Source organism: Ostrea edulis, chromosome 8 (assembly GCF_947568905.1).
Source record: "Ostrea edulis chromosome 8, xbOstEdul1.1, whole genome shotgun sequence".
NCBI classification, from domain to species: Eukaryota; Metazoa; Mollusca; class Bivalvia; order Ostreida; family Ostreidae; genus Ostrea; species Ostrea edulis.
Window position 1 is genome coordinate 376,750 of NC_079171.1, and position 16,446 is coordinate 393,195.

The 16,446-nt window shown below is 35.0% G+C and overlaps 1 protein-coding gene across 1 annotated transcript in view; it reads left to right on the plus strand.

Annotated features, from left to right (window-relative positions):
* Positions 1–2,539: 2,539 nt before the first annotated feature.
* The window catches only part of LOC125657480 (uncharacterized), an 80,068-nt gene continuing 66,161 nt past the window's right edge, over positions 2,540–16,446 (plus strand). Inside the window, exons 1-6 of the mRNA XM_056147811.1 lie at positions 2,540–2,731; positions 8,981–9,045; positions 10,185–10,876; positions 11,321–11,617; positions 11,834–12,106; positions 15,724–16,029. Of these exons, the coding sequence (XP_056003786.1) occupies positions 10,264–10,876; positions 11,321–11,617; positions 11,834–12,106; positions 15,724–16,029 (1,489 nt within the window). The 5' untranslated portion in view covers positions 2,540–2,731; positions 8,981–9,045; positions 10,185–10,263. The remainder of the gene's footprint in view (positions 2,732–8,980; positions 9,046–10,184; positions 10,877–11,320; positions 11,618–11,833; positions 12,107–15,723; positions 16,030–16,446) is intronic.

A 16,446-nucleotide genomic window follows, 5' to 3' on the forward strand; every position in this document is an offset into this window, starting at 1 on the left:
AATAAGCCTATCTGGTAAAAAAACGACACGGGCAATTTTTAAAAAATACATTCCTACTGAACATACTGATATGCAACACAATTTTGTTCGCTACATGTCAAAATGTAGCAAACCTTACCTTAAGAGCTGAAAATGTCAGTCCAATGCAAAATCTGAAAGTTTTAGCCGCGATTTATTTTTTCGACAAATAATGTGTTGCGAACAATGCGTCTAATGAATAGCTACTAGTTTTCAGTCTACATTTCTTGAAAAAAGTAAAATTAGATACTCGTAACATTCAAACAGCAGATTTCGTCCTGTTTTACACTCCATTACTGGCTGCCATATTTCTACGAAGAGAATCGCAATAATTTGGTGTGGAGAATTTATGTTAATTTAATGCAATCATATCATATTTAAAGAAAAATTCCGATTGTCTCGCTCTATTGAAGCTATGCTCTCTTGTAACAGGAGCGTTAGAGCTGAAAATGTCAGTCTAATGTGAAATCTGAAATCTCAATTTCTTGGGTTAGGGTTGGTCGCAATTTATTTTTTCGACAAAGTATGTGTTGTAAACAATGCATTTAAGGAATATTTAATGGTTTTTAGTTTAAATTCCTTGAAAAAAATATAATCAAGTACTAGCAACATTCAAACAGCAGATTTCGTTCTGTTTTACATGATATTTGCTCCGATGTGAGGCATCAGTTTGATCCTCATATGAATAGGATGACATTGGATTGCACACAGTGGAATATGGATCGCGTATACTATCAATTGGCTTCGGCATAGGTCGTCAGTTTGATCTTCAGTGAGACAAACATGGAATGAAATATAACATTAAGCTTATGATGACGGAAATGGAATGGGGTACAACTTATTATAAGCGGAATGACATGAGGAAAACACGATTATGTCGCATACATGAAACCCGGAATCGAATAGATTGGATTTAAGTCCTCGGTTTGAGCTTTATATTAATACTGGGGATGGTTGATATTATTACGCGTATGAAAAGGAGAATAGGATGAAAGATAAAATGCCAGAACGGGAATGGGATAGTATAGTGAATGAAAACTAGATACACATGTATTGCTTGTATGTCGTTCTACAGCCCAACCATTTTAACTATTGTTTTGGATTTCTTCGTGTTGATTTAATGTAGGAATGCTTCATCCACAATTCTGGCAGCCAGCAAAGATGAAAACTTCAAAAATATTTTGTACAAAAATAAATCCACACAAACATTAAATGCCTCTCAAGGGGAATGTGTAAGTAGAATATGTAGACATCACGGAACACCAATCATTTAGTCATTGACTCACGGATACCAAAGTTGCGGAAAATCTGTAAATTGTTTCCATTGATGAATTTATATGAAATAAATATTTCTACTTGTATTACTTGTAATATAGTCTTTCGTTTGTATCTTTCGCATGTTCAAATGTGATGAAACAATTACAGTGACGTCACAATACACGGCGAATTTTTGTGTCTGATAAATTCTACCTACATATTCCCCCTGCAGTGTACACAAAAAATTGAAAGAATGTTCGAAGTTACAAATCAATGGTAGATTCTATTAGAAAAATGCACGGACATTCTGATCATCTGTGCAAAATAAATCCGTGATTTCTACTATTCTATCTATATCCGTGCGTCCGTGTTTTGTAAATCTCCAAACTAGCCCCTGGAATTTACCTTTATCCAGGCAAGATCCAAGCGAAAATAATCATATGCTTGAGTGATGGTGTGTCTGAATTCCCTCCATATCAGAAGTGGAAAAAATTAAGTATGTTTTACATAAACCAAATTTCACTTCGAAACATCAAAAGTTAGAGAGGTCAAGAGTATAATTTTGCTTACTTACTTAGAAAAAAAATTGGGACCATGATTTCACTTTGAAAGATCATAATTCGAGAGATCGAAGTTCAAGCCATCGAAAGACGCATGTAATCCATAGCCATGAAGACATGATAATTACTTAAAGGACACAACGCATGTTTCTAAACTTTTTTATTTTTTGAGCCACATATCACGTAGTTCAATTTCATTAATATCTCCAAGATCAAAAGTCGCCGCCTGCTCCGTCATGTTATCGAACGGGCTACCAGATAACTGAAAATTTGTTGAGTGTGGCGGAAAAGATCAATCAATCAATCAAACTCGTAAAGGAGACGATATATACCGGGAACTCGTGTGTATCTGTCTTTATTATCTGTGTTGTTTCTTTAATATAATTTTGTATTTTATTCGTGGATGTGTTTACTTTAGGTAACAATGAAAAAAATCAAACATATACATTTTGTTTACAATGATTTCGTGTAAATCCCCGTTCTATAAATAGCGCTAAAATTAGAACGGGGAAGACGCATTCCACAGAAAAATAGCCATGTGTGTTTAATGCAGATGAAATCTGGACGAATGTTCTCAAAATGCTAAGAAATGAAATCAGTTTTTCATCCATACAGTCTTGCTAAGTCATCACTTTAAAATTTGTCAACCGATTTAACAAAACACTGAATCGACATGGATCAATGTAAACATTGCGTTCCACTTCCTTTTTCGTTCCGCGTTTTACCAAGGCCTGCTTGAAAATTGCTCGCTGTCACGGAGAATTGCTGACCCCTATACGCTTGGTGTAATTCTAAATCAATTTGAGAACTGTCAACGTTAAATACTGAATATTGGACATTAACAAGACATGTGAGGTGACAGAGAGAAGGACAAAATTAAACACTTTGTTGATCGGGTAACGAATTTTTGCTACTTTCGGTTTGAAACAAGTTCTGTAAACAAACCTGCAAGCAAGACTTTATGCTCTTTGTGGATAAGGTATTCTACTAAAACTATTAGCGGTTGGTTTTATCAATGCAAATGTGAAGCACGTACTGTTGGATGTTGTGTGCATACCTACATATAATGTCATATGATAGCTGGGGTACTCCAGACATCGGGGTAATTATGTGTGCGTTGAAAACAGCAAAATGATGATTCCGATCAAATAAATTTTATGCTTATTTGATATTATGTATTGAAATATAATCTTTATATTTGTTTTTATTTCTTTTTAAAGATATAAATTATCTAGGGCAACGTTTTAGTACAGTACTGTATCGTAGATATGTGGGTAACCATGGACATCGGGGTGTTGTAAAACGTGGAACAATAAACGGAATGGAACAACGAAAATATGTCTTAATACATATTATATTAGACTTGCTCAAGTCTCTATATTTTTATTACATTATCATTTCATCCAAATTTTACTGTCTTTCTCTGCTCTCTGCCATACTTAATGTCACCAAACATAGAGACTTGTAAACCCTGCACAGGGCTTATCAGCCTCTTAATTAAATCTGTCATCATGTATCCCTCTGTAGGGTGTGTTATGACCTTTCCCCAAATCAAAATGTTTTAGTTTAGCTGTTGCATTCCTAGTGTTTCCATATGTTCAATTCACATGGCAGTTTCTACACTGTGAAAGTTTTTCAGTTTTATTAGGTCACCTTAGTAAACTCGGATGACCTATTGCAACTGCTCTGCGTCCATTGTGCGTTAACAATTCTTGATAAGTACCATTCCAATTCTTTCCAAATTTGGTATGAAGCATCCTTGGGACAAGGGGGACATGAATTGTAATTTTCAGGACTCCTACACCCCTGGGGCCTTAGGGCAGGGCAAAAATTGGCCAATTTTCATAAATCTTTTCTAGAACACCACACACGTGTAAGAAAAACTAAATGCACTGTGATACAGAGCAGGAAGGACTCTACCAAAACTGTAAATTTCATCATCCTCGGGATAGAGTTTCTGACCCCAGGGAAAACCAAACGTGATATATAGTGTTTATGTGTAAAACGCTTCGATAACATCTTCTTTTGTGCTATTGATACTAAATTGTAACGCAATGGATATTTAGAAAGAAAAGGTAGTCCTTTACCAAAATTGTAAATTTGATGATCTCAGGGGGTAGGGGTTTTGGTATCAGGGTGGGGCCAAAATGGTCAGTTATTAAATGTGTGAAAAATAGAACTATTTCAACTTCTTCTTGATAGCTACTGTTCCAATTCCTTTCAAATTTAGTATGAAGCATCTTCGGGACATGTCGTAAAACATCAATCCATCTTCAGGACAGGGGGGACATAAATTGTAAATTTCATGATTCTAGATAGTAAGGGTTTGGTTTCATGGTGGAGCCAAAATTACTATAGTGATTATTATGCCCCCTTCAAAGAAGAGGGGCATATTGGTTTGCACCTGTCGGTCGGTAGACCACATGTTGTCCGCTCAATATCTTGAGAACCATTCACTTGATGATAATGGTATTTCATATGTGGGTTGGTTATAAGCAGAAGAGGATTCCTACTATTTTTCAGGTCAAAAGGTCAAAGGTCAAGGGTCAATCTACTCTGGACATAGGAATATAATGTCCGCCCAATATATTAAGAACCCTTTACTTGAAAGACATCAAACTTGGCACACTGGTACATCCTAAGGAGTAGATGACCCCTGTTGATTTTGAGATCAAGGGTCAAACTGGATATAGGAATATAATGTCCGCCCAATATCTTGAGAAGCCTTTTCTTGACAGACATTAAAATTAGTGCACTGGTATATCTTCAGAAGAAGATTACTCCTTTTGATTTTGAGGTGACATGATCAAAGGTCAAGGGTCAAACTAGACATGGGAATATACTGTCTGCTCAGTATTTTGATAACCCTTTTCATGACAGACATCAAACTTGGTATACTGATTCGTCTTCAGGAGAAGATGACCCCTATTAGGTTTGAGGTCACATGGTCAAAGGTCAAGGGTCACACTGGACATAGGAATATACTGTCCATTCAATATCTTGAAAACCCTTTGCTTGACAGATATCAAACCTGGTACACTGGTACATCTTCTGGAGTTGATGACCCCTATTGATTTTTAGGTCACATGGTCAATCCACTCTTGACATAGGAAGATATGGCTTTAGAAGATTAGATATTTCCGTGTTCATTTTAATTCAGAGAAGTTTTAATTGTTCAACTTTGTAACATTTTGGAAATCCCCATAGTCATACATCACCTGTCAACTTCTCAACGATTCTGCAGCACCACACTGCAGTGTTGTAATATGATCCCTTTACCGACCGTATTCTGGTCGGTGATTTTGCAGGGTTTACAAGTCTCTATGTTTGGCATTATTAAAAAGTATTAAAGAGAGCACTGATTATTAAACATAGAGACTTGAGCAAGTCTAAAATTATATTAGAAAGACGGTGTATTGTAAAATCAAAAGGCTTGTTATGAACAAGGGAAGCAAAAATCATATTTCTTTCTATTTACGGTTCCAGCGTTTCATATACATATATTTGATAAGTTATACTAATGTATATGCATTCTGAAATTATCATTATTTGTGCTGTTTTTTTATGAAGAAAAAGAATACCTGAAGACAAAATAAATTCACATAAAAATTGTTACTTTTTTTTAACTGCAACACCTGAACGAACAATCTTATGAACTAAGTGATGTTTCCATAGAAAAATTGTTGTTAAGTGCGTACATATTGTAAATTAAACATATGACACTAACGACATTCCATAGAAATAAGTTACTTCTATAAATGTTAAATAATATACAAAAATAGCAAACCAAAAATAGATAAATGTGTATTCAAATACTAAAGAGAATCATATATTGAACTGCAAAAGACTACTTACATTGTGTGCTAACCTCTAAGTAGACAGAAAGAATGATTGGAACAATCGACAATGCATTGCGTAAACCACTCACAGGTAAACAGGAAATGCGTGTTCGAATTAAGAAAGGTAACTCTAAACGGTTTGAAGATAAGACAATATTATAAGGAAAGATAATTCAACTATATTAACAAATAACGATAACTCTTCACAGTGCAATTCATTAGAGAACGGTGAAGATAACGAACAGTGATCAATCTCATAACTCCTATAACCAATACAAAATAGATAGTGGGACAAACACAGACCCCTGGACACACCAGAGGTGGGATCGGGTGCCTAGGAGAAGTAAGCATCCCTGTCGACCGTGTGAACACCAGTCGTGAGCCCCATATTCTGATCAGGTAGACGGAGTTATCCGTGGTCAAAATCAGTGTGCCCGAGATAGCGTTTTTGCCCTAAGGGAATTTTAATCACGTAGCAACCCCATGTCATATCCTAACGAAACACAAGTACTATAAATAATATTGATATTAAAATATGCTGGATTGACAATAAAAGTATCTTTGAAGTATTCTTAGATGTGTAATATACTTTGTGTATAAGAAGTATTTTGATTGATGAACAATGTTTATACGTGCATGTTATTCTTCATAGACCGATGGATCTTTGTGCATTTTACAGTTAATCAATTCCAGGAAATGTTAGATTCTTCCTAAACCCATTAAAGGGGCATGGACACGATTTGAGCTGAACATTTTCAATTTCTTTTTTTAAAGGTCAAGTGTAATAAAAATAGATTTGGAAATAAAGTTTATAATTCATTAAAACCCGTTTTGAAAAGTTTATTGATGTGTTTATTTTTTTTTAAATCCAGGTAAATGCACAAAATACCTATTCCAAAATCGTTGTTTATAGAAACGAATGAATGGATTGTCACCCTTTCTTATGACGTCATCTGAGACAATTGTAGTTGTTTACGCCTGTATATCATCGTTTTAATTTCTGTGAGAAATTGCCAGTTCTAGAAACACCGTGGATAGTGGCGATGAAATACCGTAGATACACTTGAGTTTAAGGATTCAACCTTTATAATGTTTGTACCTACACCCGTTTCGAAACCATCAGATAGTAATATTTATAGGATATATACATTTATATGTTCGACAAATATCTCATTGGAATCTCATTCAGAAATTATTTATCGGGCCAGTCCATAGAAAATTGGGAATAATATTGGAAAAAAATGTTCTATCAAAAGATAACCTTTGTATTTTACACAATGGAGGCTAATCAAAATCAGACTTTATAGATACTCGCCGTATACTCTATTGTAGCGATTGTGAGAGTATTTAACTAGATTGACTCTCACGTTTGTATTTTTTTTATTATGAGATTGATCAGATTCAAATTATAATGTGTTTAGCTGGATATATATATAACTGAAAAATGCCTTTTGAAAAAAGAACAACAAAAGACAAAAGAAAAAACTTATTGTGCACAACGTTATTTATACCCCCCCCCCTTTTAAAAAAAACATCTACATGTAGATACAATATCATAAAATGTAAATTAGGCCTATTAGTACATGTAATTTCTTCACAACACACGTTTGATGCGAAATTGATATATTACGGCAGAAAGTTAACGAATTGTAGCATTTTGAGGTGTAATGATTCATGATATATATGTAGCACATTAGGTATGTAGCATATTAGGAAAAGGAAAAACTTGTACTTGTTTACATAATTAACTTGAAAAAAAAGCTTTGGAAATTGGACTGATCTCGCAATAAATAAGGTTTTATCAAAATGGGTTTTTAAAAATAAATTCATTTCCATTTTTACTATATTCTATTTTTTCAATATATATATATATAGCTGGATATATATATATATATATATATATATATATATATATATATATATATATATATACAGTGAAGAAATGAAATGATGACGATGAGTCCCTTATAAATATAGTATGAGTACGACAATATTCGAAAGATATTTCATTTAATAAAAGAAATAAAATCAATTCGAACTAGGTAATGGGTGACATTAATTTTTATGTCCAATCGCAAACCCATTGAATACAATGTCGCATTAAAGCATTCAGTGGTGAATGTAGAGAGGGGTGGATTGCGTGCATCCCCCTTTTTGGGTTGAACTTTTTATATAATTAAAATACATCCCTCCACTTGTTTTGTAGGATGTCCAGTTAATCATCAATTTGCACTTTGTTTGGAGTCAAACAGGATGATGCGTCAGGCTTGATGGAAACCTGATCCTCGTTAATTAAAGTGTCACTTACTGATCCTCGTGGCTTGTCACAAATTTGTGTCTCTTTTCAGTTTCAGTATCCAAATTCTTCGAAATTAAGTATCTTTTGGGAAAAGAAAAATACTTAATCCCCGTCCCGATTTCACATTGCAGTTCAAAGCAACGCATTGTACCATAAATACAGGACTTTTCTATGTAAACACTATAAAACCCTATCAATGCAGTCGAAAGTTGTCTCAGATAACGTCATAAGCTACGAGCGATAACTCACGTCACAACACATTTATCGATCGCTCAGGTAAAAGTTTGACAGCGCCGTGTAATTCACGCCAAGTGATTTTTATCAAAATTGCCATGGAAATTAATCCATAAGTGTACGACAGACATTTTTCTGTATAAAACTTAAGATTTAGGAAAATCACCGTACTTGACCTTTAAGGTTTAGAATGGTTAATTTAGGTATTTTCAATAGTCAAACACAATTTGAATATCATTTGCTGCGTTAAAAGTGGGATACAGATTTAACAATTTTTTGCTATGTAAACAAGGCTCGTGCCATGTTTATGTTTTTGCTTACATATAGATTGCTCAATATAAAACATCATGTTTAAAACAAAATGAGATGTGCCAAATACTAGAAACTATTTAATTGTGTTCAGAATTACCTTGTAAATTGAAAACAAAATCTGCTTTAAACGAAACTCACAAGTATATTTAACCTATGTAAACAAGAACATGGCACGAGCCTTCTTTACATCACAAAGAATCTGAATTCTTTATCTTCCATGTACATTGACAACTGACATTCAAACTTTTATTGACCGTTATGAATACTCTAGTTAAGCATTATAAACATTAAAAATGGAAAAGAAATTTTTCAGCTCAACTCGTGTCCATGCCCCTTTAAATGCTGAGGATGTTTTGTCTTATGTCAAAGCATTATAAATCTGTCATTGGAGAATTTGAGCAGTTGCTAATAGAACATTATAATATTAACTTATGATTTCATGAAAGCATGTTTAATTGTAGTCTGACGATACTTGGTAGTCGAGGAGATGTAACGTTATCAGATTAGCCATATATACTCACGACTGGTAAGTACCACTACTGGACGGGAAATGTACTGAGTCATTTTTGCTTATCATTACTGATCATTACTATTATCGTACTGTTGGTGCTGATAAGTTTTGATAATTGCTGATATTTTTACTGCAATAATCAGCAAATGTTACTCTGTTGCATCTTCCACTTCATTTTGTTGGTGATATAAAAATTCATATATGTAGTATTTCTTTTCTCACCATTATTCATTCTACATCTTTCATTTAATAAACTGTCGAAAGCTACAATATTACCGGCAGTGAAGTTTGAATATTATTTAAGAGTGTAAAATAGGTATCTTTAAAACACATACACATTTAAAATTACAAATAACAAATATTATTGTAGTTGGGAAAATAGTAGTGTACGGTATTGTGATGTTATTTTATTGTTAACATGATTCATATCTTATGAAGCGTCTCATTGCTGTTGTAGCGTGCAACCCTATATCATAATTACTCTACGCAAAGGCGGTTGAATCCCTCATTTAACTTTCTGAGGACCTGACTGTTTCAAAATATAGATATATGTGATTACGTAAAATTTAAAGATAAGTGTTGAGATTACTTGTCTTTAATCAATTACGTACAATTAATTTTGCTCTTGCGTGATCAGCTCCTACAGCTCGATCGGCGCAATCGGACTACTCCCTCTTGGAAGCTCTGATTCGGATACCGCCTCAAAGCTCAACTCCTTTTGGCTCTCGCCTTCGTATTTAGTTATAAAACTTAAAGCTAAGAAAGGCTTGTTCAGCCACGTCTAAAGCTTCAAATGAATTCATTAATTCCAATCCTGAATTACCTTTCATCAGCCGTCTGTCCAGTCGCTTAGATCATCAACTTGATAACTGACATGGTTTTGCGGCTTTGCTTGTATTCATACTGTAGATATACAGCACCACCTAACGAAAACACAATTATAAAATACCGCGGGTACAGGAATAACATTTTCTTGATTGTCTCACTGTCATCCCCAATAACTACACTTAGTGATGAAAGTCGTATTGAGAAAATCATGTAGAAATTAGAAATAAGATTGTTGCCTTTTAATATAGACGTCACATAATAAATCTATTGATAAAGGGTATGATGTTTCTTTCTCTTCTATCATAATATGTGTATTTTTCATTTAGAAACAGCACTCACAGTACTCAAACTACCATGTTCTCGGACTGCTTGATATCGATTATGGTCGATGGATAAAGAGTAACCATGTCTTCTAAAAGTTTGACATCTCATCAGCACAACTTTACCCGTCTGGCGATAATCTGTGTGGATTTGATAAAATTGGTGTTGAAAGACATTCTGAAAAGTCAGATCAAACCCAAAGACCTGTACAATGCCATATCATACTGTTCTGAGTTGACGAGTGGACGTCAAAAACTGAGACCGGATCAACAACGACTTTGTTATGTAGCAGCACCAGATGTTCCAGACTACAGCAAGTTTGATGTATCATTGTTATATACTCTGATACGTAATTTATGTCCAAATCTAAAGCCAACACTGGGATGGGGAAAGGCACCCTCCCACACGGCGATACAAATCGGTGACGACATTGAGCGGCTTAGAGATTTCAGAAACAATGTTTATGGACATTGCGAGTCCTCGAATGTCACTGATATGGAGTCCGAATCTCGATGGAACGATATAGAAACTGTTATAAAGAGAACACAGACATGGATCCTGCAACAAGGTTTTTCGGTAAACTATGAGAAAGACCTAGCAAAGATCAAGGACTTAGAGTTAGGTTCGGAGGACATGGAGAAGTACAGACAACTACTAGAAGGAATGATGTATCTTTTAAAGAACTCAGAAAATGAAGGTCGGTAAAAGTTTATGTCTTTCTTGTTAGCTGTAAATAGCGTAAGGGTTAGAGTTAGTTGCATTTCAAGTTTAATATACACAACGATCATTTTCTGTCCATCGATATGTCACTAGATGTGTCTATAATTTGCTAATGTCTTATTCAGACTCCTAGGAGTGTTTATCCCAGATTTGAAAAACTTTAAAAGTCTATGCCTGGTACGCTTATAACTATAAGATATTGCAAAGCCTTTCTCACAGTAATAATTTCAGAATTAATTAGTAATACATATATAGTCCACAATTCAGTCATTGAGGAGCATTTGACACAATAATTACATTATTTGAATAAAACAATCTCACTACAATTGGTACGAAACATTGACGTGTCGCATTATCAATATATTGCCTTTGATTTCCATTTGTTGTGTGGACTTTACGTCTCATATTTTTCTTTGCTTAGGAGTCCCTAAAATATCAATACATGGTGAAAATAATGTTACCAGCTGGGGAGTAGCATGTTTTAAAGTTGATGTAGAAAGTTCATCAACGACCATTCCTTGGTCTGTCATGTGGCAGAGATTGAGAGGGAACATCACAGAACAAATAGACATCAGTGCAGATAAATACAAAGACAGCAATGATAGACAGCTGGTGATACATAAGGTGTCCAAGAAAGACGAGGGGGATTACCAAGCCGTTCTTTGCCGCCAAAATCTAAAAGTTACTAGCAATTCCATCTTCCTGGTCGCTACAGGGGGTAATTGTGTTATCTGGTTTCAGTTTTAACACAATAATGATGTATAATGACGGTTGTTAGGAAGATTGATAACTATTCTTTTAGATCATTGCTTTAAGTTTGTTGCTATATTTTGTTGTAGATCAACCGAAATGATCGTAAAAGAGATTGTTAAATGTTTCCTTTCTTCACCTTTTCAGATATTTCGTACAATTTTGTTACTGTGTTTTGCTGTAGATTCGCCAGTCCTCCAGCCAGTGAAAGTCAGCACAGGATTGGAGGGAATAACACTACATTACGAGTACGAAGTCACAGGTTCCTCTCCAAATGTTCATCATATCGCCTGGACGAAAAACGGAGAAGTTGTGGTTACTGATCACTCAAAATATATCGGCGGGGGTATAGATGACAGGTATCTAACCATTGCATCACCTACAACAGACGACGCCGGGAAGTATACCTGTATCATTGCCAATGCCGTGGGTGCTGTATCGGAGTCTCTGACGTTAGGTAGTGTATAGTGTCACTTTCTTCAGTTATATATTTCTAAAACATAAGATGCTTTTTGCACTACAGTGATCCCATGGTTAATAAGCAATCATGTATGACACATTTATTAACTGGAAAGAGTTTTAACACTCTAGAATAATTAAATGAGAATCAGAGAAAATGGAATAATGATATACATTGTGTCATCATCTGAACCGTTTTTGTAAAGAAACATTGTAACAATTAGTAGCATGACAGACCTAATGATAGGTTGTATTTGCAAATAAGATAAACATATTTACCATAAAAAATGCTTATTCCTCCAAGACACCTGATCCTGCCTCTTATGTGCCAAGAGGTTCGTGTTTGCCCAACGCGCAATCTTGTATATTGTACCTGTGTTCAGTCTTAACACAGTGATTAAAATGGCCGGCAACTTCATTCTCTGTCCACCTCATACCAAAAAAATGAAAATTTCAAAGGCTCAGACATTTGTAGGTGTGTAATGATGCTGAACTATGACGGTGTGTTGTTTATGTTGTCATAAATTGATATATTCGTCAAATCTCATGAAATTTACCTTGGTGAACAGCTAATGGAAAAACTAGTACCGTTGGGTGATGGTGTTACACTTTTCTGTCAGTGGCAATATCATGAAAATCTTACACGTATATACATAGATACTTTCATCATAAACTTTCAATAAGGGGAGGGGTATCAATAAAAAAAAATACGTATTTTATGGCTTACAAATGTCAAATTGGCCCTTAGGTCATCTGAACAAAATCTGCACTGGCCTTCCCCTTTTGAAAATCGGTTGTATCATTAAAAATTGATTCAAATGAAGATTTGCATGCATGAAACTTACATATTTTCTTTTTTAAGGTTATCTAATATGAACAATATTCAATTCAGGCTAATACAGAATAGTTGTTAACACAAATTTAAGAAGAAGTGTTTTTCATTGTTGGTATTTCAGATTAGTCTCCCTTAGTAGAAATGGAGTGGTGGATGAAGAATTATGTTTTAAACAAAAAGAATAATAAAATGAATACATGCATAAAAACATAGATATTAAATGTTATAGATGTGTATGTGAACAGGCTATCATAAGGTAAATTAATCTATCATTTTCTTCCTGTAAAACATACTGTACCAATTTTGATGCACCAGATGCGCATTTCGACAAATAATGTCTTTTGAGTGATGCTCAACCAAATATCTTTAACTGTTTGGAGGGGGGGGGGGGGGCAGACTAAGAGTATAAAAAAAAGAACTTCAAATGTTTTCAGAAATTTAGATATTTTCATTGCATCGTCGTTAAACCCGTCCAACAAATTTTGTCGGATTATGAATAAAAAAATGTAGAAAACATATGCTTTATTTGTTATATTGATTTTCAAGACATGTAGCACCTCTGCTTTTGATAACGTATGTTTTCTGTTATTTTTACATGCAAAATCTGAATCCCCCCTTCCTCTACCCCGCCTTTTCATATCATAGCGCTAGTGATTGGTAGTTGAAATGCAAGCTTGAATTGATGGATTGAACCCGTGTATTGTACTGATAAAGGATATCCCCCCCCCCCCCAAATCACGCAAATTAGGATTTTCGGTTCGGACAGGACAAAACTCATTTTAGAGGTGTGTGTATATATCATTTTGCATTGGCTTGTCAAGCATTTTCAGGCAATTGTGAAGTCAACTTGTCCGACTCCCATACTCTCCACTTTGATAAACTATGCAATGAGCCTGTTTTCTAAAACATAAGCACCATTTTTCCCAATTAGGCATGGGCCTGGTATATATCATTATACAATGCACTAATGCCTCCATGATTATTCAAATTGCATTGATTAATGAATGAATGTATGTATATAAGCATAAATGTATGGCCCACAGTCGTTGTCGTGTATTTCGAAACTAACCAATACATGAACACTTCAACAACTAATCTCCCATAAACAAGACTTTTATCCAAACCTAAATTCTTATTTTTACATAGGAAGTAAATGTGCATTATGGGTAATCAAATGATGAACAAGTGGTCAACTCGGCTAAGACTGTTAACTAATCATTGTGTTAAATTGCTTTTCAAAAACAGAATTTAACCATTGCGTTAGCTGATCACTTGGTTAGGAGTAAACACTACCTTAAACTTAACCACTGTATTAAAGTTAACCAGTTTTCGAAAAATCGGGCCCTGGCGTTTTGACATCATACACAGTTGTTCAATACAAAATAACACGGAACAAGTAAATATTCCTCATTTGTGAACAGTCATCAAAAAAACACCACTATGATTTTACATTATGAACACTGTACTTCAATTCAATAATAATTTCAACCAAAATGGAGAACGGAAAACTTCGTATCTAGTGATCATCCATTAAAAAATCACTTTTTAAAACGCCACTCCGATTCCATCCACATTCTGAAGTTGAGCTAAAAATATTATGAACGTCCTAATTGACAATATCTTCGTAGTCTTTGGTGATTAAGTCTTCCAACAATCAGTTGGAATTCCCATGGACACAAATTGTGCTCCTTCGTTTGCTGTACTGTTCTTATATTCTGATAAAGCAGAGTTTCTTTAAAAGCTACTTGAGAAGAAAACTCTCTTGATGTGGCCTTCAACTCGACAATTATATATAGCGGCGACGTTTTATCTTGCACGAATAATCATTTTCTCTCATGTGTCGATTGGATATATCCCTATGAACTCGAGATAAAAGACACAACAAATTCCTCCATGCTTCATAGTTTGATATTTTATTGAAAATAAATGATAACGGTAATATAACAACTCCACTTTCTGACAAATGAGATGATTTCAGCTTCTCCATCGTCAACTTATCATTGGGTTAATTGTTGTTTGACGTGTTTCATATCGACTGCTAGGTCATTCTTATCACCCTGACTTTGACTTTGGTTTACTCTATTTATCTTATCAAGGGTTAGGGCTGGGGCTCACGGCAGTTGTGACCGGTTGACAGAAGATGCTTACCCTTCCTAGACGCCTGATCCCCAACTCTGATATGCCCAAATGTCCGTGTTTGCCCAACTATTTTATTTTGTACTCCTATTGGAGTTATAAAATTGGTCACTGTTCCTTATTGCATTGTTATTCAAATCTTCATTTTTTAAAGGACGATAGCGTTTTTGTTTTCACCAAATTCTATTGATATGAGGGGTTTATATGTGTCTTGGTACTCCTTACAAATTGCTGTGGTTAAAATTACTGCTCAGCACGTGCATGCACGTGTGCTGAATTCTGATTGAACGATTTTAAAATCGCTATAACTTCCTAATATTTGATGGAAACGTTATGAAATTCATACTGTGGGTATGATACAAATGCCTGTTGAATGACATCTACAAAAGTGCGGAATCATACACACGTGCGCGTGTATGCACGTGCAACGTTTTTTTTTCCATTTCTTGGTACTGAAATGACCATATTGAGCGCACTACATGTAATTAAAGGCTAAAATAAAAGGATTTCTTGCTATAAGTTTACAATGGCGTCACTTTTGAATTGGGGGAGGTTTGGGGAACATATGTAACGGTCCCCGTTACAATTAGAACTAGTCTTCACCTTTAATTTAAGGTTACAGTTTTCATATTTCATTTTCATAGATATACCCAGTGCAGCAGTATCCACTGAAGTGCCAGTTTACGTTGGTAGTGAGACCAAGATCGACTCAATGATAGCAGCTTGTCCACCTCCGGAAGGAGTTTCATGGCAGAAGAGTTCTGATTCTGTAACGTTTGAAACCATAAATATAACTAACCCGAAATATTATGGAAGCAAGATGGATCCGAGCAATCCAGTTCTGGTCATTACCAAAGCAATATTTGATGACAAATTGTATTACCGACTTCTTGTTTGGAACAAAATAGGACAATGCATCAGTAACACAGCATACCTCAATGTGACAGGAGGTTTGGATATTTTCATTTAAGGCTTTTTTTTTTTACTACTTTACATGTCACTTTTTATAAAACACAACACGGATTACAATTAGGTGACCAGTTTCATTTTACTGATTACAAAGAGTTCACATATAGGCGTGTATGTATGTTCCTGTTTCAAAGGCTATACATATATATGTAGGATTTCGCATTCAGCATTTCACAAATTCTATGGTCGTTATAACGATCTAATTCGTCAATACAACCTATCATTGGGTCAAATGCCGTCTGACGTGTTTCATACAGATTGTTGGGCTGTTCTTGGCACCCTGATTTTGACTCCGGATAACTCCGTTTAGCTGATCAGGATATAGGTTTCACGGCAGGTGTGACCGGTCGACAGGGGATGCTTATCCCTCCTAGGCACCTGATCCCACCTCTGGTGTG